This window comes from Neoarius graeffei, chromosome 6 (assembly GCF_027579695.1).
Source record: "Neoarius graeffei isolate fNeoGra1 chromosome 6, fNeoGra1.pri, whole genome shotgun sequence".
In the NCBI taxonomy this organism is placed as follows: domain Eukaryota; kingdom Metazoa; phylum Chordata; class Actinopteri; order Siluriformes; family Ariidae; genus Neoarius; species Neoarius graeffei.
In genome coordinates this window covers 17271012-17297062 of record NC_083574.1, presented here as the reverse complement: position 1 = coordinate 17297062, position 26051 = coordinate 17271012, and the positions used below count along the sequence as shown (strand labels likewise).

The following is a 26051-nucleotide window of genomic DNA, read 5'->3' as shown; positions in this document are numbered from 1 at the left end:
TTTTTGTTTTTAGAGTCAGAGATGATTTTGATATACTGTTCAGTTTCCTTTTCGAAGGCTATAAAGGAAGGTTTTGAAGGACTAAACTTGGCTTTATGAATATGGTATTTTCCTAAAATGATCAACAAATTTATTATATATAACTCTTTCTGTTTGTTTGCTTTTGTTGTTATGGAAACCAAACAGTACATATTTCCAACACAGAGAAAAATCAGAGTCAGGCTTGGCTGTAATCTACACAGCAAATTCCTCAGTGTTGAATTAACACTTTCAGAGTTAATTTGTGTCCAATTGGACCTATATAAACACAGTAGGGTGTTAAATCAACACTCTGAGTGTTAATTCAACACTGGGGATTTTGCTGTGTACCGAGTTATTTCTGTCCAGCATGTGATGGTAAAGGGACATTGCCACAACAGGTGCATTATTTTTTGTGATCCTCGCTTCTGCAGATTCTAACTTGCGCGTCATTGACGTCATCAATGCGCGCCCCAAACGAGACGATTAAAAGGCGCGACAAACACTTGCTGTAATGAAGCACGCTGTGATGGAGCTGGACAGCAGTAATCCAGTTTTGAGGGAATTTGGTAGCGAGCAGAGTTTATTATCCAAACCTGACGGTTCAGCCACGTTTATGCAAGGTGGTTTGTTTTGTTTTATAACAGCTACTGTTTAATCCGAGTCAGTAACAAGTCCCTTTATAACAACACAGCGCGCTCAGGTTTTTACTACAGGATTATAAACCTGTTATAAAATGGACATGCTGAAATAACTACCACTGTCTTTCCTCTGGAAAATGTGTTGACAGGAGACACCAGTGTGTTGGTCGGAGTGTACGGACCAGCTGAGGTTAAAGTGAACAAGGAGATCTATGATCGAGCGACTTTGGAGGTTCTGATCCAGCCCAAAGCCGGCATGCCAAGTATGTGTTTGTGTTTACATTCATTACAGATCCGGTTCAGTGCCTTTGCATTCAGACTGGAGTGATTTAACCTAACTATGAGTGATAAATAAGAAGGTGAAGGTTATAGTGCACTTTGCCAGATCTATCTTAGTCTTTCATCCAGTATCATTAATGTAGCTTAACCCTTTGATGCAAAACATGGGTCAAAAGTGACCTGGCTGAGTTTTTATCTTCTATATCTTTGCAATAAATTAATTCCATCATTCAGGATTCAAGGTATTCCTCAATTAACTTGTTTTTGATCATCATACATCCTTATTTTATTTTTTCCTTTCTTACTTTTTGAATAAAAACCCTTTTTGTATCACTACCATTCTAATGCACAACATGGGTCAAAAACGACCTGCATTCATTTTCCAGGTTATTTCATGTATGGCTGAGTGTTTCTATGATATACTTTTGAAATAAATTCATTTTGTCATTTACTTTTCCAAATATGCAGTAAATATCTTGTTTTTATTTAGCACAAATCATCATTTTTATTTTTCCTTTCTTAAGTTATGAACAAGCACAGCTTTTGTAATTCTACATCAAGTTTACACACATGAGTCAGAAACGACCCAAATGCATTTACTACAGTGTTTGGTGGGAACTGTGAATTTTGTTTGTGTCAGACATTTCACAGCTCAGCACAGCGCCCTTTGCCCATCTAATACATGTAAGTAATGTTTTTCAATTGTTCTAACGTTTACCTTAGAAAAAAATTGGTTATGTTTAGGTTACCTTGAGAGTGAGTAGATTACTTGTCAGGAAGTTACAAGTAATTACTATTAGCTACCTAGCTGTTGACATATTCTACTTTAGTTAGCTAATTTTATTGTAGTTGGCTTAGCTAACTACATAGTTAATAAATAAATAACTGGCCCCATTCACTGCTAAAGTAATTACTTGAAACAAATTATTATTATAGTATTAAGACATTTAATTTTAAATCACACTTGGATGACCCATGTGTAGTAATCTCATCTCATTATCTCTAGCCGCTTTATCCTGTTCTACAGGATCGCAGGCAAGCTGGAGCCTATCCCAGCTGACTACGGGCGAAAGGCGGGGTACACCCTGGACAAGTCGCCAGGTCATCACAGGGCTGATACATAGACACAGACAACCATTCACACTCACATTCACACCTACGGTCAATTTAGAGTCATCAGTTAACCTAACCTGCATGTCTTTGGACTGTGGGGGAAACCGGAGCACCCGGAGGAAACCCACACGGACACAGGGAGAACATGCAAACTCTGCACAGAAAGGCCCTCGCCGGCCACGGGGCTCGAACCCGGACCTTCTTGCTGTGAGGTGACAGCGCTAACCACTACACCACCGTGCCGCCCCCCAAATAAAATATCCAGCACAAATTTTATATATATAGATATAAATTTATAAATTTTATTTTAAACACGTTTTTAGTTAGTGGGACTGCAGCTTATCACCTCTCCTGCCCGCGCCCGCATTGTGCACTCCCCCTCCCACCCGCACCCGCAATGAGCTTTCAAAATTTGTCCCACGCCGCACTGCTTTGCGGTGGGTCCCGCGGGACTCCCGCGGGAGTGCAGGGCTCTAGCCTCCATCAGGAACAGGCAGCCATTTCAGTGCACAGCACTGTGTCTAAACAGTGTTTGGAGGCATCATATGCAGTGGCCAAAAGAATAGCTAAACTGGGTAAACCGCATACAATTGCCGAGACTCTCATTTTGCCAGCCGCACAAGACGTATGCAGAATAATGATAGGAGATAGTGCAGCAGCCGAACTCGGTGCGGTACCACTGTCCAGTGACACAGTCGCTAGGAGGATTTCAGACATGTCTAATGACATCAGAGAGCGACTCATAGAGTTCATAAAACAGAGTCCTTACTACGCGCTGCAGCTGGATGAATCCACTGATATTGCTGGGCAGGCACAGCTCCTCGCTTATGTCAGGTATCTGCGTGACAAGGCGATTGAGGAGGATGTCCTGTTTTGCCGGCCTCTTCAGTTGCACACTACAGGAGAAGCCATCTTCAATGTCCTTGATATTTTTATCCGTGAAAATGGTTTGGCTTGGGACCGATGCGTTGGCCAATGCACGGATGGTGCACGGGCAATGACGGGCCGCGAGCGTGGCCTAGTTGCTCGTCTTCAGCAAGTAGCTCCACTTGTGAAATGGACACATTGTATGGTCCATCGCGAAGCATTAGCTGCTAAAAAAATGCCGGTTCTCTTTGACTCCGTGCTGAACCAATCCGTGAAAAATAACAAAACAAATCTAATCAAATCACGGCCGCTAAACTCTCGCTTGTTTGGGGTCCTCTGCCAGGAGATGGGGTCAGGGCATGAACAGCTGCTTCTGCACACTGAAGTTCACTGGCTCTCCAAGGGGTGGGTGTTGCAGTGGTTGTATGAGCTGCGAGAGGAGGTGAAGTGTTTTTTTGACAGAACTCAAATCAGATCTGGCGAAGCATTTGGATGACACTATGTGGCTTGCGTCTCTGTCCTATTTGGTTGATATATTTGACCATTTGAATGGCCTCAACCTGTCTCTCCAAGGCCGTGAAACTCATATTTTGCTCCTCGCAGACAGAGTGGACGCCTTCACACAAAAAATTGACCTCTGGCATGGCCGCATCAGTCGAGGGAACTGCGACATGTTCCCCAGCCTTGCAGACTTTATCACTGATGCAGGCACGTCACACGATTTCTCCTCTCTATTTCATTCAGCGTCTGAGCACCTGTCTGCAATGAGAAAAGAATTTGCGACGTACTTTTAAAGAGGATTATCGCTCTTTTGCGTGGGTTTGAGATCCATTTGTGTGCACAGCAAATGAGCTGTCAATTGATATGCAGGAACAGCTTATTGAGCTGAAGAGTGACAATAGGCTGAAGGAACTTTTTACCTCCTGCCCTCTTTCGTCATTCTGGGCAGCATTGATGCAGGAATACCCTCAACTCTGTGACGTCGCCTTGAAGATTCTCCTCCCTTTCGCGTCCACATATTTGTGTGAGGCAGGATTCTCAAAAATGACTGCACTCAAAACGAAATACCGCAATCGTGCACAAATCGAGGACGATTTGAGGCTATGTTTATCAGACATTGCACCAAGAATTGAGGATCTTTGCAAGGCAAAGCAGGCTCAGGTCTCACATTAACATCGCCTACCTGCAAGCTTCTGTAAAACATGCAGATGATATGCCTATTATTAGGCCTAGTAATAATAACAATAATAAAGCATAAATTCATATCAGAGGTCGAGTGCCAATTCCCAGTTATTGCAGTAGCCTAGTAATGATAATAGGCCTACTGATGATGATGATGATAATAACAGCAAAACATGTAACCTCATAATTATATAGCTATAGCCTAGTAATGATAATAGGCCTACCATTACTCAATAATAATAATAATAATAATGCCTGCAAGCTCATATTAGAAGTCTGATGTTACTTCCAGTTATAACAATAGCCTAGTAATGATGATAGGCCTACCTACTGCTACTGATGATGATGATGATGATGATGATGATGATAATAGTGTGGGCCTAAAAATCTATCTATCTATTTATCTATCTATCTACCTATCTATCTATCGATGCAAGGTGGTGTAGTAGGGGTGGGGCTGGTAAGGGGGGGTGGCGCCGGGAGGAGGGGCGGGGCCCAACTGCAATGAACAAGCTTTGGGGGGGGGGCCAGCTTGAAAAAGGTTGAGAACCCCTGGTCTAGAGGAAATGTCGCACTCAGCCAAAAAACAGGTGTAGTGCCTATCACGTTTTGGAAACTACAATTTGCAGCACATATAAACAAGGAAATATAGCGATTTGGCATGAAACATTAATGGAGCAGTGAATAGGCTCAGTACACAGCAGAATAGCGCAACGAACTAGTTTTGGAAAAGAGCTATATAATATTTGAGAATTAAAATCGACCGCAAAGTTGGCATTCGAGCTGAGCCAGCCAGTCCTGAGTGTGTGACGTCACAGCAGGAACTGGTTTTAAGGCTGAGGCCTTTGACAGCTATAGACCAAAGTCAGATAAATAAAAACTTATGGTGAAAGTAAAAAAAAATACCATTACCGATTTGCTCAACTAAAACTGATTTGACTTCATTGATTGTGGGTTGACTCTCATTAAAAGAGGATAGGTGTTATAACTTGCATGTACATGCATGCATTTTCACTGATAAAATGTAAAAGGCTATTTAAATAATCAAATGAACTGAGACAATCAAATTCTGAAGCAAATTAAATAATCTTATACCGGTAACTTAAACACACAATACAAGTTACATGTATTAATCTAAATGCAGGCAAACAACGAGTGTCGTTTTTGTCGTTTTGTATCCAAATGAGAGTCAGAGCTTACCCATCTGTGTTCTCGCTTCTTGAAGGCCGATTTTGTGGCTGATTGTTTTGAAACAATCTGACTTTCAGTTGTTTGTTCAGTTCTCTGTTCATTCGCTTCTTCCACGTAAGGGCGAGATGGCAGCAATATCCAGCGGAGAAATAAGACGGCTGCTCCACTCATTCTCCATTTTCTCCGTTACTGAGTATGCTGCCATTACTGCTCGGCTCAGGCAGTTACTAAAACCTGGGACGGAACGGGATGTCACCAGTTTTAGCAACAACCACGGGGAGGTCACTGCCCAAGCAATATGTTCTGTCCCGGGTTTTGCCAACAACCCTTGGCTCACTCCAAGAGAACTGGTGTAACTGAACTCACTTTCCTTTAAAAAAATAAAATAAATACTTTTTCCTTTTCTTGTTTTCTCTTTCTTTAATTGTTGGTACCACACCCTCTTTCAATACAGGCTTATAGCCAACGCTCCTCAACAGATCAGAGGTTTCGTACGAGTCTTCAGTAAAATGAGCAGAGGAGAGACCACTTCGTAGGCACCCAATGTGCCCGTGAACTTCTCGCAAAACGCGTCCAAATCTTTGCAGTTTGAACATTCCTGGGCCATGAATGCAACGTAAATCCAGCTTCTGTCATGTTGCTGCACCCACCAGCAACACATCTACATGGCATGGCGATAAATTAGCTTAAAATGGAGGATCAGAGTTGCAGTCAGCTCTGTGTTTTAGTATAACGGAAATGGCGATGAGACCGATAGACTTCCTGCTGTGACATTACGGACGTCAGGGTCATTCATTCAGACCGCTACCTATATGAATCACTTTAATCGTAAAAATTACTATATTAGATTTATTGTTAACGCTTAAAACTATTCCTGTGCCATTCTTGAGGTCCCAAGACATTTATAAATGAAAGTGAGGCCATGGTTCTGCGTATATACTTTAAAGTGTATTTAACAAGACTCTGTCGTAAGGTTACTCAGATATGCAAGTGGCAAAAGAGGTCGAAATTGGTGGGCATATAGTGATGGACATAAATAATAAGTTACACTTATATAGCACTTTTCTCAAACTCAAGGTCACTTTACATAGGTCAGAGACCCCCCCCCCCCCCCCCCCCCCCCCAAAAAAAAAAAAAAAGTTGCTACAGAGTGGTGAGTTTGCACTGGTTTAGAAGTGCTCATGAAATAGAAAGGTTTTGAGATGATATTGGAAGAAAGGAAGAGAAGAGCAGTCATGGAGGGGTTGAGGAAGGGAGTTCCAGAGCTTGGGGGCCATGGCACTGAAGGACCTGCCACCCAGGGTAGAGAGTCTAGTGCGAGGAACAGCAAGGAGATTATAGCTAGAGGATCTGAGAGAGCGGGATGGAGTATAAGGGGTCAGGAGATCACAGATGTAAGAAGGAGCAAGGTTATGGAGAGCTTTGAAGGTGATTTTATATTTAATTCTGGACAGAACAGGTAGCTAGTGAAGCTGAGAAAGAATGGGAGTGATGTGAGCAGATGGTTTGGTAGGGGTGAGGAGTCTCGCTGCAGAGTTCTGAATGTATTGTAATTTTTGAAGGGATTTAATAGGGAGGCCAATGAGAAGGGAGTTACAGTAATCTAGGTGGGACATAATGAAGGAGTGGACCAACGTTTGAACATCACTAGTGGAAAGAAAGGGGCGAAAGTGGGCAGTGTTCCGGAGGTGGAAGAAAGCAGTCTTGGTGAGGGATTTAATGTGGGGATCAAAGTTGAGTGAGGGGTCAAGCAATATTCCAAGGTTTCTAACAGGTGAAGATTTAACAAGTGCATGTCGACGTTAAGACTGAAACTGGAGGATTTGGAGCCGATAAGCATGATTTTCTGTTTTATCTGTGTCAAGTTTGAGAAAATTATTCTGCATCCACAACTTTAGGTCTGATAGACAGTCATTGAGGGAACTGGGAGGGGGGGGGGGGGGGTGGGTCAGTGGGGGAGCATGTAGTCAGATATAATTGTATGTCATCAGCGTAGCAATGTAAGTTAAGACCATGGTTATGAATAATTTGGCCAAGGGGCAGGATGTATATAAGTAAAAGGAGGGGCCTAAGAACAGTCCCCTGGGGGACACCATGAGTAATAGGGGACATGGAAGACTTGTGTAAATCCAGTGTGACAAACTGTCATCTGTTGGTGAGGTTGGACCCAAACCATTGGAGGGCTATGTCTGTGATACCAGTATCTGACAGACGGGAGATGAGTGTGTCATGATTGACGGTGTCAAATGCAGCAGATAAGTCAAGGACAATGAGAATGTTAAGTGAACCACTATCAGCAGACAGTCTCTGTACAGTCTCTGTACTGTGATGTATGCAGAAACCAGATTGAAAGGGCTCATACAGAGTTTTCAATGAGAAAGGAATGAAGTTGTGAAGCAACCACTCTTTCCAGTACTTTTGCTAAAAAGGGGAGGTTGGAGATCGGTCAGTAATTAGACCGAGAGATTGGATCTAAATCAGGCTTCTTTAAAATGGGAGTAAGTGCAGCCGTTTTGAGGGCAGTGGGAACAATACCAGAGTTGAAGCATGAATTAACCAACAATGCCATTGGTTCACAGATGATTGTGGAGCATGCCTTGAGTACAAGAGTTGGCGCAGGGTCAAGCTGACCTGAGGAGGAGTTAGGCCCAATCCCAATTCTAATTTCTACCCCTACCCCTCCGCCTTCCCCTCCGCCTTCCCCTTGGCCCTTCCCCTTGAAACTGAGCTACAAGGGATAGGACTTGAAATTCAACCCTTACGTATTGGGATAGCCCTTCAACGATCGCATACGTCATCGCGTACCTCCGTCAGCGTTTACGTTAGCAAAACGCGACGCGTCATTGGCTGCGACCAGCCGCTACAGTCAGAGGCAGAAATCTCTGCTGGCAGGGTGTGATTTGTTAACTAACACCACTGAATGGGATATCTTTGGCGCTTCGTGCACCACATCCGACAGAATGAGGTGTCAGAACACTCATGTAAACAATAAAAGCGAGAATAACAGAACAAAACGTACGCAGTAAAGCAACCGAAAACAATACTCACTCCCAAAGCTTTTTAGCAGCAGCTTGGATTTCAGAAATCGCTGCTCATTCTCAGCTCGAAAGCGAATCAAGCGGCGTGTTTCCTCTGGATAACAACTTAAAACACGTAAATAATGGAGAAAATACATTTATGACAATCTTTCGCCGCGGGAGCCGCCATCTTTATGAAATCCGCATGAAATCTCGCTGAAATCCGCATGGCATTGTGGGAAATCACTCAAACCCCTTCGTTCGGAGTCTGCTCCAGGAAAATCTCCGTTTGGAGGGGTACAGAAGCCCTACGCCTTCCCCTACCCCTCCGCGTTAACTGGGATTGGGATACCCCTACCCCTTCACGTGAACGCGCAAAATGGAGGGGAAGGGCTAAGGGGTTGGTCCAAGGGGTGAAATGGGATTCGGCCTTAGACTTGGCGATGATATTAGAGACAGAAAGGGAGTCAACAGTTGTGAAGTGGGTGAGTTTAGGGCCCAGAGGAGGAGAATAAGGCGAGAAAAATGGAGCAGTAGGTTGAACGCACTGGTAAATTTGGTTAATTTTGTCTTCAAAGAAATTTAAGAAAGCCTGACATTGTTCAGCTGTCTTGGGGCAAGTTGCCACAGAAGGTTTGAGAAGTTTATCAACTGTCCTAAAGAGTGTTTTCGGCTTAGACTTGGAACCACTTGTGATTTAATGAGTAGTAGTTAGAACGGGCAGCATTTAAGGCATCCCTGTACTTATGAATGTGCTCAGTGTAGAGCAACGAGTGGACAGTAAGACCGGTTTTCTTACGCAAGCACTCAAGACGCAAGTACTCATGACCAGTCGGCCAGTGGCCTTCATTACTCTGAGCTCAGAGGTGAACCGGGGACAGGCGCGGGTCACGGACAAGCCAATTTTTTACGGGGGCTAAGTCATTCAACAAACTAGAAAGAGTGTCATGATAAATGGCAACCAGATTGTCAGGGGAGGAGAGCTCATCATGTAGATCAAACAAGGATGATGCTTGTATAGAAGCAGCAAAGAGGTTGTGGTTAATAGACCTAATGTTCTGTTAGGTGACAGATGTTTTCTTAAAGGCAGGAGGAGGAATGGGCAGCACGGTGGTGTAGTGGTTAGCGCTGTCGCCTCACAACAAGAAGGTCCAGGTTTGAGCCCCGTGGCCAGCGAGGGCCTTTCTGTGTGGAGTTTGCATGTTCTCCCCATGTCTGTGTGGGTTTCCTCTGGGTGCTCCGGTTAGGTTAGGTTAACTGGTGACTCTAAATTGACCGTAGGTGTGAATGTGAGTGTGACTGGTTGTCTGTGTCAGCCCTGTGATGACCTGGCGACTTGTCCAGGGTCTACCCCGCCTTTCGCCCGTAGTCAGCTGGGATAGGCTCCAGCTTGCCTGCGACCCTGTAGAACAGGATAAAGCGGCTAGAGATGATGAGAAGATGAGGAGGAGGAATGGTAGTATGGAAGCTGCATACAATGGGCTTATGATTCGAGATAACAGAGACAGAGTTTTCATTTAGACCAGTTGAACAAAGCAGGTCAAGACCGTGACCTTGATTTTGGGTGGGGAAGTCAACACGCTGCGTCAGGTTAAAACAATCCAAAACAGAAATGAACTAGGTGTAAGAACATTTGGTGTCAACATGAATGTTAGTCACCAAGCATAATTACAGCAGGACAAAGAGGTGAGCTACAGTGGTGCTTGAAAGTTTATGAATTGTCCATGTGATCTTTAGCAAACTGCAGATGAGCAGCAATGTTCTTTTTGGAGAGCAGTGGCTTTCTCCTTGCAAGCCTGCCATGCACACCATTGTTGTTCAGTGTTCTCCTGATGGTGGACTCATGAACATTAACATTAGCCAATGTGAGAGTGGCCTTCAGTTGCTTAGAAGTTACCCTGGGGTCCTTTGTGACCTCGCCGACTATTACACGCCTTGCTCTTGGAGTGATCTTTTGTTGGTCGACCACACCTGGGGAGGGTAACAGTGGTCTTGAATTTCCTCCATTTGTACACAATCTGTCTGACTGGATTGGTGGAGTCCAAACTCTTTAGAGATGGTTTTGTAACCTTTTCCAGCCTGATGAGCATCAACAACGCTTTTTCTGAGGTCCTCAGAAATCTCCTTTGTTCGTGCCATGATACACTTCCACAAACGTGTTGTGAAGATCAGACTTTGATAGATCCCTGTTCTTTAAATAAAACAGGGTGCCCACTCACACCTGATTGTCATCCCATTGATTTGAAAACACCTGACTCGAATTTCACCTTCAAATTAACTGCTAATCCTCGAGGTTCACATACTTTTGCCACTCACAGATATGTAATATTGGATCATTTTCCTCAATAAATAAATGACTAAGTATAATATTTTTGTCTCATTTGTTTAACTGAGTTCTCTTTATCTACTTTTAGGACTTGTGTGAAAATCTGATGATGTTTTTGGTCATATTTATGCAGAAATATAGAAAATTCTAAAGGGATCACAAACTTTCAAGCACCAGTGTAATGAGCTGATGGTCTAGTCATAGAGTAGCCACTCAGAGCGCACGATTGCTCATATCCAGTCAGTGTGAAATAGAATAAAAGTAATTATAATAATACTATAAATTATGATGTAAAATAATGTGTAAGGATTATAAACTGTTTTATAATCAAGATATTATTAGTAATAGTAATCGTAGTTGCGCTAACGGCAAGTATTTTGAGCATCCATATTAAAGGTCTGCTTCTTCCCTAGCATGTCATAATTTGGTGTCACGTCACACATCAGACAAATGAGAATCATAACCTCATGAAGTTTGAGTGGACTTGTATATTTGGAGGAATTAATTTTTTTTTCTTTTCTTTTCTTCTGAGACTCCATGTGTAGTGACTGTGATTCAATCATTTCACCGCATGGTGGCAGTCACATAAAGGCTACAGTGTGACCATCACTTCAATAAATGTCTACCATACCTGTGTCCTCAGGTGTCCGGGAGCGTACAAGAGAGCAGTGTGTGCGGGAGACGTGTGAAGCCGCTCTGCTGTCCACTCTCCATCCTCGCTCTTCGCTCACACTCGTCCTGCAGGTGGTGCACGATGACGGATCGGTATCCTTTGGAGCTTTTTAACCTGTCAGGTTGATGTGGTTGAACTGATGCAGTGAAATTTAAGACGAAGTACATGGAGTAGCACTCGGTGTTGTTTAGAATCATCATGGGGGTGGGAAGCTGCTGTATACACACTCACCGCTTGCTTTATTAGGAACGCCTGCACTTTCATGCAAATATCCAGTCAGCCAATCATGTGGCAGCATCGTAATGCGAAAATTCATGCAGATACAGATTGGGTTTCAGTTAATATTTATATCGAACGTCAAAATGGGGAAGAACGTCATTTCGGCGACTTTGATCATGGCTAGTTTGAGTATTTCAGAAACTGCTAATCTCCGGGAATTTTCATGTATGACAGAATGATCAAAAAACAAAAACCTCCAGTAACTCAAATAATTACTTTCTACAATCACGGTGAGCAGAAAAGCATCTCAGAATGCACAACACCTCAAACCTTGAGGTAGATGAGCTCCAACAGCAGAAGACCACATTGTGTGTGTTCCACTCCTGTCACCAAAGAACAGAAATCGGAGACTACAGCGTGCACAGGATCACTGAGGATTGAAAAAAGACCAGCAATAGTGTTCTAATGTTATTTGCAAATGTACCTGTAAAAGGTGTGAGTGCATAAGTATTTGCCCCTTTACTTTAGAGACATTTGTTATAGAGGACTTTCACTGACATCATAGATTTGTTTTTCACACAGCGTCCGCCATATTGCCGGGCAAGCAAAGCAACAGCCACAACAGTTAATAATGAATTGAAATGAGTGCAGTCAGTACAATCTCTGAAATGATTAAAAGTTTAAATTATACCAGCAGATCACATTACATCCAAAAGCTGAAACACGCAGGCATCACAGATCCATATCATTTACCCACAAATGTATTTATTCCACTTGAAAAGTGTTCGGCAAACCAGCTACTGGATTTGGGACACTACGACATCCTGAACTATTTAGTAGTTGGGATTTCTAAATACACCAGAGATGCTAAAGGCAAACAGAAGTACGGATGCCTACCAATATTTTGAGGCAGGTTTCGTGCTAGAATGTTATGGGAAAGTCCCAAAAAAGAAAAATACCTTATGACAAAGGTAAGCTCAAACATGGACCTCTAATAATAATAATAATAAATAAGCCAGGGCCTAGAGCTAGCATATTTTATGGTGTTTAGCCGAGTCTACATTATCAGTACATAAGAAACATGCTGCTAGTCGAGCCAAGCATCAGGTTTAATAAAATATACCACGTCCAAAGCCCACATCCAGATCTACATTTTAATGTTGCACAGAGCTTTCACACTAGGCTGATTATAAAATGTTCTCCACACGCAGGGGAATGTTTTATCATCCAGTCTTCCTGTTTAACTGCAGCTCGCCATTTTTCTCATCTTTCTGGGTTCGCTGGGAAGTGGTGAAAATTTAAATCAGGCTTATCTCCATGTCTGTTATTACATCCCAAAGCACTACAGGTCTCTGTTCTTTTAGAGGTAACTTAGGCGCTGTTTACACATACCCGGGTATTTTTAAAAACGCATATTTTCTAAACTCCGTTTTCCAAAATAACTTTGTGCACACAGCTGTTTTTTTTTTTTTTTTTTAATTACGTTTATATTGATCTGCATAAATGCGCTGTCAAGAGCTGTTAAACTACGCCAGAGTGTGCAGGCAACTTTTTTGATGACATCGACAGAAGCGCGCATGTGAGTACACTCACCCTGTATGTACGGACGTACCAACTCTGCGAGTGACAGGAGTGAGGATCGCGACATTCTGAAATTTTCCTGCCATTCCTCCGAGACGACAACGCCATTCTCGAAATTCTCCCACCAGATAGCAGTCCGTCCAGGTCGAACCCAAAATCGCCGACACTGGCGGTGGTACGGTTGGGCTCTTTTGGTCACCAGAAGCTCTGCAATTGCTGCCGTCCGAGCCCTAATGCGTCTCTGCTGGTCAATGAGCCTTATGAGCTTTATTCTGAAAAGCAAACAGGCGAATATAGCTCTTAATAACAGAAATGCTGCTACTCTGAGTGTTTCCATGCTTGTCATATGTACAATGGTCGCTCTTTTGTGGCGCGAAGATTGCCTAAAACTCCGTTTTGGTCTATTTACACACAAACGCAAAACGGAGTTTTCAAAAAATCTCCACTTTTGCCGGGGTTTTTAGAAAGAATCGTTTTCAGAGGAAAAAACTCCGTTTGTGTATAAACGAAAGGCACAAACGAAGGCAAAGGTCTGCGTTTTTAAAAATACCCGGGTATGTGTAAACGGCACCTTAAAGTTTATCTGTAGCTGTTTACTGAATTGGGCTTACAGTCCCTCATGTACACTTGTGCTGGTTCCTGGCAAACACAAAGCTCACCAGACAACATCACCGTGTAAAGAAGTCCACAGTTGCAATGATGTCATGTGAAAATCCTCTGTAGTATCAGATTTTTCAGCTTGTTAATGAGGAATTACATTAAGAGGTTTTTTGGGTTTTTTTAAGATTGTGTGGCTCTGAGATTATTGCTCTGTTTTGGCTCTCAAATCTTTCATTTCAATTACAGTCCACAAGATGATTTTAATTTAGATTTAGTGGGCTCCATGTTTGACACTCCTGAGCTAGACTGTGTTTGTGTGAGTGTGTCAGTCCTTATCTGGTGCTCAGTTGTTAGCGTGCTGTCTGAATGCTGCCTGCATGGCGCTGATGGACGCTGGGCTGCCCATGAGCTGCCTGTTCTGTGGAGTCACATGTGCCATCGACGCCGAGAACCGAATCATCACAGACCCTACAGCTCAACAGGAAAAGGTGCGAGACACTTTCTGTCCCCTCACATCCTGTGCTCTCATTTCGGGTCCCAAAATGCACCAGTTACATATTATCTCACTTGCTGAATGAGAAATTTTCCCATTTATTTTTCCTTAATTTTAGGAAAGTCGAGCACTACTGACTTTCGCAATCGATAGTAAAGAGCACAATGTCATGATGTCATCAACAAAAGGTTCTTTCTCAGTGAAAGAGGTGAGTATGAAGTTTGGTGAATGTCCTTCTGTGCTGGTCTTATGTAGAACAACACTGACAACCTTCACATTTTGCAAAGCTCGACATTTTAATATTGGAGTATGCTGGTACCAGTTATCATAAACAGTATTCCAAATTAGCACCCCCCCCATATCAAGAAAACAGATGAGCCACTTTACATATGAATGTGGAATGATTGACCGTTGGATCAGCGTTTTGTGCTTTTGCTTTCCCATATTAACAGACACCGTGGAAGTCCCACCCACTTTCCTGTCTCATGTTAGTAATGTTTCCGTTGGTGCTCTTGTCTTGACGTGATCTTCCTGCTTGAAGGATGTGCTGAGGCAGCACCTTTTTGTTTTGAGTTCATTCATGTGAAATAAAATGTTCAGTTAAAATGTTATGTATTTATTAGGAATGCATTATTTTTTTTTTTTTTTGTTAATGAGAGAAAATACAAAAACTTTGACCAAAAAAAAGAAATGTGGGGGGGGTGTTTTTGTTGTTGTTTGGTTTTTGTTTTTTAAAAACCTGCACAATCCTGAAAGGTTTATTTATTTAAATAAATGTTTTGGCAGCATTTCAGCTGAGTGCTAACATTGCCACTCAGTGACATCACATGCATACTCTCAAACAAGATTCAGTGTGTGTGTGTGTCATAGTCTTGACACCATAAATGCTGATAATGTAGCAGAATTTTGAATATACTGGCTTGTGCTGGTAAAACAATAGGAAATACTAACGCTAGCAAAATTTAAAGTTGCGTGAACTCTCTCTAGAGGCGTGCACATGCCATTTTAGAAATGTAGAAGATGCGTAAATGCTGTTTACGTGTGTTTGGCATGCACTAGAGCCCTTTTCACATTGTCAAAGTGACCTGGAAGTACATGGCCCTAAATTTAAACTGTGTGAGCTCTTTCATAACTTTAATAGAATTTTATTGAGATTGGCATCAAATTTAATACATTTAAATCAGTGCTTGGCAGTGGCACGCTTTTCACACTAGTGCAAGAAATCCGAAGAGAATACTTGGCGCAAGGGGACACGCTTATCTCAAGTTTGCCAAGCTGGCCCAGAAGTACGTTCATCTAGATGAAAAAGGATGATAAAAATCCTTTTCTTCCCTTCTGGGGCTCTATCGAAATAAGATTTAACACTTTATTGTAAAGTTTAATGATGAGTGTTTTTTTTTTTTTTTTTAAACCAATTTAATTACAAACGACGCCTTTTTAAACTCCCATCAATTAGCTTCTTAGCTAGGATTTGATTGTCCTTCTGAAACAGGAAGTGAGTGATATGTTGAACTGTTCCACTGGCTTGATTGACCACAGCCAAAAGCATTCATCCCTTTCTGAAATTAAACAAACCAGTGTTGGAGCAAGAACGTGATTCCATCTGTCTGAGGAAATGACATATTCCAGCATTGAAGAGCCCCAAGTTGGTAAAACGCACGTCTCTAAGAGGTTGTGGTTGCGTAACTATGATCTTGTATGAATTGTTCCGTCTTTAAAATGATTACCCCCCCCCAACCAAGTGATGGTTAGAAAAGGGAACAGTGTGCTGGAAGAAGCACAGCCAAAAACACACCAACAAGCCATGTTCACTGCTAATGAGTTAACTTGCTGCTGCTGTAGAGCAAGACCCACCTCTGGGGGTGGGACATGTAGTTCTAGAGAGCGTTTAATTGGATGATCAGACAGTTGAGCTCAGGATGGTTGTTCAAATTGCTAAATGTAGGTGTGCCACCAAGTGTGAGTGTGACTTATAGTTTAATCAAAAAAAAAAAATTAATGAGTTTATGTATGTGTTTATTTTCCAGAATCAATTTACTTCAGTTAAAAGTGAGACTTAAAGCTAGACTGCCTTTCAGATTTTAAGTGTAGGTCATAAAAAGAATTTTCCCTGACACCAGTTATTTTTGTTTAGTGGACCGAAAACTCCTGAATTCGAATCACAGACTTCCAACTTTATTAGTTGCCCTAAATTCTCTATTTTTTTTCCTGCTTCACCATGACCCAATTCAAGATACTGCATCACGTGGTGGGCTTTCCCCATTCACGCAAGGCATTGTGGGATACAAATTTAAAACAGGAGAGGAAAAATGGAGGACGTGAGTGTGCGAATGAAACGTGAAAGACTGACTACAGTAACGGAAAGTGAGACGTTATGTTGCATTATGTTGCGAAAGGAAACGCAAGACCAAACTAATAAATATTGTCGGTTAGTGAGCACCTCGGTGTGATCAGCTGTTTATTTAGCAACAGAATGATGGAACTGTGAGTGCACGGTCAAGGTAAGCCTGTCGATGGCAGTAATGCAACACTGTGGATGCCAGCTGCCGTAAAACCCAAAAAAAGAAGGTAAACCTGCGCATGCGCACACGGACTTCCTCTGTCTGCTTGACTGCACGAAGCGAGCAATTTCATGCATATTGTTTGCTAGGGAATCCCCTCAAATTAAATAACTTCCCAGCCACAGAATGGCCTGATATTTTGTGAGCTATTACAGAAATAAACATGCATCACAATGACCAAATTTCAGAGGGAACTAAATTTCACTGATTTTATGAAATCAAAAGGCCATCTAGCTTTAATCATATTTCCAGTGTGGAAATGAGCAAATTAACCAGACCCCCCCCCCTTTTTTTTTTTTTTTAAAAGCCCATTTTGACAAATGGTGCAAATAATTTGAGTTGACGAGACATCTGATAAAATGGCAACTCTATTGTATGCAGTTCCTGTTCTCACCATCCCCCCCATCCTGTCTTTTCCACACAGATGCAGCAGTGTATAGCAGTGAGCCAGAAGGCGTCTGAGAGAATCTTCCAGTTTTATAGAGATTCTGTGAAGCGAAGATATTCCAAAATATGAATTTTTTTTTCCTGTTTCTATTTTATTGATTTTTTTTTTATATTAAATGTACTTCTTAAATCTACAATTCATTGTGTTTGTTTAATTTACTTGAACGTTCCACTAAGAGGGCTGGAAAAAGTTGATCCACTTCAGGGTGATAACAGTAACTCCAGCTCAGAAACCAAACTCTGATCTGCTCTTAATCACACCGCCATTCATCGTTTTCCTACAACAGCATGCCACAAGCGTTATTCTTATATTTATGATTAATTACTTCACCTTAGTTCTGTAGCCGAGATAAGGAAAGATGACGTGGTCCCACCATTCACCCTATAAGACCAGATTAAAGATACAGTAGAATGTTTTGCATAAACCTGCTGGGAAATTGATTAGTACCAAAGTTTTCAAAGTAACCTTCATGGTTAAAGACATTCGGACTCTTATTACAAACATGCACTCACTGGCCACTTGATTAGGAACAATCCTACTCCTGCTGTTTTATGCAGTTCTCTCATCAGCCAATCCTATGACAGAAGCACAATGCATAAAATCCTGCAGATACAAATCAAGAGCTTCAGTTAATGTTCACTTCAAGCATCAGAAAGGGAAAATTTGTGATCTCAAAGTGTGACTTTCTTTCACTGTGGCATGGGTGTTGGTTTGAGCCAGGTGGACTGGTTTGAGTATTTCAGAAAGTGCTGCTCTCTTGGAGTTTTCACACATGACAGTGTCTAGAGTTTACACAGAATGGTGCGAAAAAAAAAAAAAACATTGAGTGAGCGACAGTTCTGTTGGTGGAAACAAATGTCTTGATGAGAGGTCGGAGGAAAACGACCAGATTGGTTTGTGCTGCTAGGAAGGATATAGCAACTCGTATAATCACTCTTTACAACTGTGGTGAGCAGAAAAGCATCTCAGCATGCAACAGCAGAAGACCACATTGGGTTCCACTCCTGCAGCCAAGAAGAGGAATCTTAGACTCAAGAACAAGTTCCTATTAGTGGCTGGTGAATATGGAAAAAAAAAAAAATATATATATATATATATATATATATATATATATATATATATATATATATATACACTAGTACATGTATATTTATTGGTTTTGACCCAGGATCGGTTACTGTGTAAATATTTATTTACAGGATATGGGAGTTTGACATAATGCACATCTCGGATGTCAAACCAAAACAGTACCAAAGCATGAAGCACCTTGACCTGTTTACTGGATCTTTGAATGTTAATATGTAGCTGTTTGCTTTCACCATGAACACAGCGGAGTCCGTGTTATTTCTCATCTCCAGTCTGAGGTTGGTCTGGTAGCTAGAGATGTAATTCACTGCTCCATACTGTGATTTGGCCCAGTTCCTGAACGCTCAGCAGGAACACGGGTCTGAATATATCTGCCGGGACAGGTTTGCATGGCCGCTGCTTTATGGCCTTAATCTCTCTCAACAGTTGACATTTTGCCCTTTGAGTCAGGAGATGATGTGTGTACCATGCCAATGGAGGAGAAATTATTTTGTACTTTGGTTTGCCTCATTTGCAAGTCGATTTTAAGTAGCAAATGAGTGTCTGATGTTGAGCACTTTATTCTGTCTTGAATATGTATTCCAAATGAATTTTGTAGTGTTACAATGTACCTAAACAAATGGACAGCTTTATAAAGACTAAGCTATCAAAAGAAGTCTTTGACAAAGTTCTGGAAAAGAAAGTTTGGTTATTTAAAAAATCCCAAACGCTTGAGCACTTTGATGATCATTAAATCAATTATTATAAATGGAAATAATGTGTAAATGTGTCAATTCATGACCTGTAGATGACTTGCAACCACGTGATCAAAATGTGCTACGTCATGAGCATCCACCATGCAAGCAACTAGGATGGCAGCCACTGAAAGCGTGTCTGTAAACAATGCTGAATTTTCTCAGTATTACTACGATTTGAACAGTTGAGCGAAGATTCGATACAAAGAGAAGATAGATTATGTGTGGTTTTGACCCATATTATTTAAAAAAGTCAGACTTTTCTGAGTGGTTAGTGCTGTCGCCTCACAGCAAGAAGGTCCGGGTTCGAGCCCCATGGCCGGCGAGGGCCTTTCTGTGCGGAGTTTGCATGTTCTCCCTGTGTCTGCGTGGGTTTCCTCCGGGTGCTCCGGTTTCCCCCACAGTCCAAAGACATGCAGGTTAGGTTAACTGGTGACTCTAAATTGACCGTAGGTGTGAATGAGAGTGTGAATGGTTGTCTGTGTCTATGTGTCGGCCCTGTGATGACCTGGCGACTTGTCCAGGGTGTACCCCGCCTTTCGCCCGTAGTCAGCTGGGATAGGCTCCAGCTTGCCTGCAACCCTGTCGAACAGGATAAAGCGGCTAGAGATAATGAGATGAGAATGAGACTTTTCTGAAGATAAGACGCTTCTACTGACCATCGAGTACCCAGATATTGCATTCTATCTGGTTTGGCTGCTGAAGAATGAAGTCCAACCTTGGACAAAACATAGCCCATTTTCTGAGTGGGTGCCCAGTCTGGATCGTTTCTATCGTATAATTTTGCTGGCGCTCCTGGAAGTGAAATAGTATTACACCAGTGGCGGCTGGTAGTCTTTCAAACAGGGGAGGCTGGTCGGTTACGATATTTCCAGATTTTAAAAGAAAAAACACATCAGTTTTGCCCATACTCTTGCCTCTGATCTGGCTGATTGTTGGCAGGGTCACAAACTGTGAAATAACAGGTTCTTTTGGCCCATTAGCCTACTGTCCAATATACATGATGGTGGTGTTGTGTGTGGGGGGGAAATTTTAACATTTTATATTTTAAAATTGTGGCATGTTGTTTAAAAATTGACCTCGGCTGTGTCTTTGTTTAAAAATCTTTTCCAAATTGTAGCTGTGTTTAATTCATATCCAGAAAAATATATATTCCAATATAATATACTCAGCATAAACATTTTAAATAGATTCTATATTTTTGGTCCATCCATGACATATTACTAAAGTAGCCTATTTACTGTTGTTGATGTGGGTCACTTGCTGTTAGCCAATTCACTTTCTCGTACCAGGAGAGCTGAAAGGAACGAGTATTATTCCCTACCTTTTCACCAAGTCAATTTGAAGCGTTGGTCTGCCCTGTTCTTTAATTTAAATTTTTTCCTCGAAAGGAAGACTGGCAAATGGCTTCGCCAAAATTAAATCAGCAATGCTTGGCATCCGTGCGCAGCTTTCTTGCTAGCTGACTAGCTCCCTCAAGTTCAAGTTCAGTCACTCAAATAAATGAAATTTCTGGAACTAAGATAGCAAACTTGACAACACTATATTTACACTTTATTTACAATGAAAATATATACAAACTAAAAAAGCTGGTAGAAACCGTATGTAATGAATTAAATCGAAATGTAAGCCGATCTCTTACAATACACCACAGCACTTGCGAATCCGCATGGGACTGAACTGATGTTGCCAGATACTGCTGATGTTATCCAGCCCAAAATATGTCCAAAACCCGCCAAAATGCACTTAAAACTGCCCAGTCTGGCAACACTGTACCGCTGCCTGTCTATAGTTGAAACGAGCTGTCAATCAAAGAAAATATCCGGCCGCTTTCACCAATCACCAGTCTCCTCGCGGAAACTGCCATGTCCCTCCCATGTGAGGCTCGGAGTCCGTGGGCGGGCATTTTCGCAGTATTTGTCCAATAACCGTCTTGCATTTTGAGATTGAAAAGCGCATAGCTCCCAAATGCCATTGAAGTCCACTGAGGCTGGGAGTCCATGAGACTCCGTGGGCGGGCATTTTCCCAGTATTTGTCCAATAATCGTCTTGCATTTTGAGATTGACAAGCACATAGCTCCCAATCCACTGAGGCTGGGCTGCATCGCGCTGTCACGAGGGGGAAAAACTCACGCACACGTTAGGCGAACTAGGGAAAGTTATAACGAAATGATTTTGCACTGTAGTTGGGTTGAGCACATATTTCTATGATTCTGGATCTGAAATAGCAATGTTATAAGGTCGGCTATAACATAAGCCTAGCGCAATTCATCCTATACGATGTTTGTAATTTTTAGAGGAGGCTGAGCCTCCCTCGTTGTCTTAGAGCAATCGCCTGTGTATTACACGTGTTAAAATTATAACAACGATCGAGTGAACCACGACAAGAGCACACTCATAACAAAATTCTAGCAACACGAAATAAAATTCTTCCATGATATTATCAAGAAAGCTTTTGAATCTCACCTGAGATAAAATGATTACTGCAAACATGAACTGTTTTGGTTTTAGCCTCTGTTAGATCAGCCCTGCTGATGTTGTTTAGCCGTACTCATCTCTTCTCCATACTAAGCCTCAGAGTTTCCTCGCCCTTTTTCCGAATCACAGACGGAATTCTAAAAAATTGGAACGTGCCACAGTCACGAGTAGTGTTGTGACCACAACCATATACAGCACAAAGATATGGCATAGCTAAAAGAATGCTTAAAGCAGTGGAAAAACAAAGAGTTTTGTGCACGCATGATGTTTTGTATGGAATGTTGCTTGACCCTGCATTTGTATATCCACCAACATGGCCAACATCCAGGTTTCTATTTTGCTTTGACGTCACTTGCAAGTCAAGGATATTATAATCCCAGATAAGCAGTGCAGCAGATTAGTGTAAGAATCGTTCACTTTGTGATACAAGCATGAAATTTGGCACAAATCTTCTTCTAGACCTACTTTACCCAAAAAGCCTGTTAGCCACGCAAAAAAAAAAAACAATATGGCCGCCATTTTCCAAGATTTGTCTCTATTATGATTGGATAACCCATTTTTAATGATCTTGGTGTCTAAAAATAGGTTTTTGAGTATGGGAAATTCAGTTCTGCATTTAGAAATTCTAAATTGTGGTATATTATGAAGATAAAAAACAAATGAATTGCATAAATAGTGTATTTTGGCACTGAATTTGACACGATATCGGGCTAGGTGGTAGAGTCTTGTCTTGGAATGGCAAATTGCATAGATTGCAACTAAAATGAATCATCACATTTGCAGGCACACAGCTGTGTACATCTAAGGCCAAAGCGGTAGCATTTGCACCTTCCAAAGCATTCAGTCTTGCACCTGCATTTTGTCAACTGTTGACAGCTCTGGGCTATTGGTGGGAATGTTGTCCAAACTATTTTCCAAATTTCACCTTCTTTTCGCCAACCCCAGTTGGCTGGGCTCTCTGTATGCATTTGACATAAAGTTGCTTGGGCCCAGATGCAAGTGGCACGCTTCGCATGCTGTACAAGGGATGCCCTTGTGGGTGTAATGGCATCATAAGACCATTGCTTCTGGGCAAACATGTCAAGTCTTGCATCATCAACCCCATCAGCAGTGATGTTCTTGTTGTACATAGTGATGACAAATTTCTCAAGCATGCTGAGATCTGCGTCATCTGTTACTGGTGGGTACTGGCTGAGTTTCTGAAAGATATGAGCCACTTCAGGGCATACCTCCCAGGTTTGCCATGCAGTCTTTTTACCTTTGCCATGAAAGGCTGACACAACATCACATCCTGTGAAAGCATGAAAGAAAAGGATTCTTCTCGATTTTTCAGGGCCTAGATTCTTCACCATGTCATGAACTGGTAACCACCTGATGGACTGACCTTGACCAAATTCAATCCACAACTCATCTAAGCCTGCTTCCTGTAAAGTCACAAAAACACTGATTGCAACAACAAGAATATCTGTGTCGCAGGCCTTAATCAACACATGCAAGGCATGCAGGAAGATTCTAGAATCTGCCTCTTCATGGTTGCAAGGACTCAAGCCTTCCAGATTGTTGGGTTGGTTGCAAAATACATGTTCTCCTATGGTCACCATTACTACGTTGTTCAGACAAAACGTCACAATTTTGTAACCTAGAAACCCAAAAAGCTCAGTCTTGTTCTCATTGTCCCTCCGGAAGCTTTTCCAGTTCGGTGGTATTTTGGTTTTGTCTGTCACTCTGTGTCTACTCCCTTTGCCTCTTTTTGATCGTGGTTCAGCTTTCAGACTAGAATTCCTGTAGACATCAAATACTATGTCTGTCCTGCTATATTTTGCTGAGTAAGCTTGTATCTTTGGAACAACATCTTGGACAGCATACTCTTCAAATGTCCTTGATGCCTTTGGAGACAATGAATAAACAAGAGAAGATCCATCAATTATTATAGCATCACATTTTGGTTCTTTTTCTGGGAGAGAAGTAACAGTCTCCAGAATGTTGACAAGCTGAGACTTCTGACCAACATGCAGTTTGAGATACACCACTCAGCAGATTGGAAGTGGACATTTTGTGTGGTGGTTTAGGCCAAGGGGCTATCCTTTTACCACCCAACCGTAAAAAAATGTGAAAATACCTAAGCACATTGAAGTATGGGATACAACTAGGTTCAAACATCAGTGCTCTACACCAAGCCCGATCGTTTATCCAGTGCCATTTAAGTCCCATGCGATCTGTACACCATCTGGGTAATTAAAGCCCCATCACCCTTGGCTCGGCTATCCCGCGATGGCACATCCTGTCAATTCAGGTGCGGCTATCTAACTACAATACTACAACTATCTAGACTAGGCCTACTAGTTGGTGTATATACAGGGCTGATTAGATAGCATTTGGGACACTAAACTATACTGTAACTACAGTGAGTCCTACAGTTAGTACACTACAACTAGTGAGTATAGCTGACACCGAACCCCATGCTGAGTCTCACAGCAATGATGTCACCAGTGTGCCCTGGTTGTGCTTTGACATCAATCTCTTATAAAAAGAACATCAATTGAGATTGATTACAATATTTTTACATGGATAAAGATCATTTGGACCTTGGACTGTTACTACTTTTTAAAATTGCATTTCTAATCAACTTATGATGGAAACTGAGAATTTGAATCTAAAATACCTGTTGTCTTGAATTTGCTTTGGCACTAATGAATGTGTCATGCCAAATTGTATATAATGTGATGCCCAGAACATCACAATATGTCCATACACTCAAGTTCTACACTGAAAACCTTTACTTTCCATTTAATATGCCAGCCAGCTTTAAAAATGGCCGCCATCTTGGATTTTCAGGCGGCTAATGGGCTTTTCTAAAAAAAGTGGGTCCTAATCATTGTTCATGCCAAATTTAGTGCTTGTATCACAAAGTGAACGATTCTTCAAGTTGTAACACTACAAAATGTAGAATGGTTCAAGAGGGGCAAATACTTATGCAAGGCACTGTATTTGACATTCAGAACTAGACCATTTTTTGGCCAAGATTAGAAAAGCTTAAAAGTTAATTGTTATGGAATGATTTGTGGATTCCTAGACGCCACCTCACATCCATGCCTGTGTACATGAAGCCCCACCTGCCCCGCCTTTCTCAGTTGTTAGCCTGTGCTCCCTGCTCTCGATAGCACTGGCTTGACTGCTTTATTAGCATTCGCTAACACTACTGATGAACACTACACCGGCTAGAGGGTGAATTCACTACTGTACTGACGACGCTGACTTGCAGTTAAGCTAGCGTTGGCCTTTGAGAAGACCTAGGGCAATAAATTTTTGGTCCCTCCCACTACAAATCAAAATCTGATTGGTTAATACATCTGTCACTTCCAACATAAACATACACTGCCATGGCCTTCTGTCCCGGCAATGAAGTCCTAACCAATGAGTGAGCCAGCTCAAAATTCTTCTCAGCCTAGAGACAACGAACAAAAAAAATCTCATTGGATAACTCGATTTTAATGTTTTCAGGACAGCAACCCTTTCATTTCTGAAGCAAATTTGATAGAAAATGAGGCCAAATTAAATTCGAAGAGAATAATTATAATCATGAAAGAATGAAAGAAATTATCTCATATTTGAAATGTTGGAATGTTTGGGCCTTCTCTGAAAGCCTAGAAGGCCCTGACGGTTCCCCTCTGGTATATCAGTGCTCCTCGACATTTTTTTGAGCATTGGTGCACTGCCACGAAAAAACCCACCATGTCCTGCATTAATGACGTTTTCCTGTTATGTCCTTATCAGGGATGCACCAGGAAGCATTAGCATTTACAAACCCGATTCCAAAAAAGTTGGGACAAAGTACAAATTGGAAATAAAAATGGAATGCACTAATTTACAAATCTCAAAAACTGATATTGTATTCACAATAGAACATAGACAACATATCAAATGTCGAAAGTGAGACATTTTGAAATTTCATGCCAAATATTGGCTCATTTGAAATTTTATGACAGTAACACATCTCAAAAAAGTTGGGACAGGGGCAATAAGAGGCTGGAAAAGATAAGGGTACAAAAAAGGAACAGCTGGAGGACCAAATTGCAATTCTCTCATTCTCTCTAGCCACTTTATCCTTCTACAGGGTCGCAGGCAAGCTGGAGCCTATCCCAGCTGACTACGGGCGAAAGGCGGGGTACACCCTGGACAAGTCGCCAGGTCATCACAGGGCTGACACATAGACACAGACAACCATTCACACCTAGGGTCAATTTAGAGTCACCAGTTAACCTAACCTGCATGTCTTTGGACTGTGGGGGAAACCGGAGCACCCGGAGGAAATCCGCGCGGACACGGGGAGAACATGCAAACTCCACACAGAAAGGCCCTCGCCAGCCACGGGGCTCGAACCCAGAACCTTCTTGCTGTGAGGCGACAGCGCTAACCACTACACCACCGTGCCGCCCCCAAATTGCAACTCATTAGGTCAATTGGCAATAGGTCATTAACATGACTGGGTATAAAAAGAGCATCTTGGAGTGGCAGCGGCTCTCAGAAGTAAAGATGGGAAGAGG

At 42.0% G+C, this 26051-nt stretch overlaps 1 protein-coding gene across 2 annotated transcripts; it reads left to right on the top strand.

Moving 5' to 3' along the window:
• The first annotated feature begins 516 nt into the window (after window positions 1–516).
• On the top strand, window positions 517–17345 carry exosc5 (exosome component 5). Of its 2 annotated transcripts, XM_060923370.1 has the most exons (6): window positions 517–641; window positions 809–922; window positions 11278–11399; window positions 14055–14195; window positions 14319–14408; window positions 17186–17345. In XM_060923370.1, exons 1-6 carry the CDS (start codon window positions 533–535, stop codon window positions 17276–17278), a joined length of 669 nt encoding a protein of 222 aa, XP_060779353.1. In that variant the 5' UTR covers window positions 517–532; the 3' UTR covers window positions 17279–17345. The 2 variants fall into 2 exon arrangements, with proteins under 2 accessions (XP_060779353.1, XP_060779352.1); XM_060923369.1 differs by lacking the exon at window positions 17186–17345 and having other exon boundaries at window positions 14319–17179.
• The last annotated feature ends 8706 nt before the right edge of the window (window positions 17346–26051 follow it).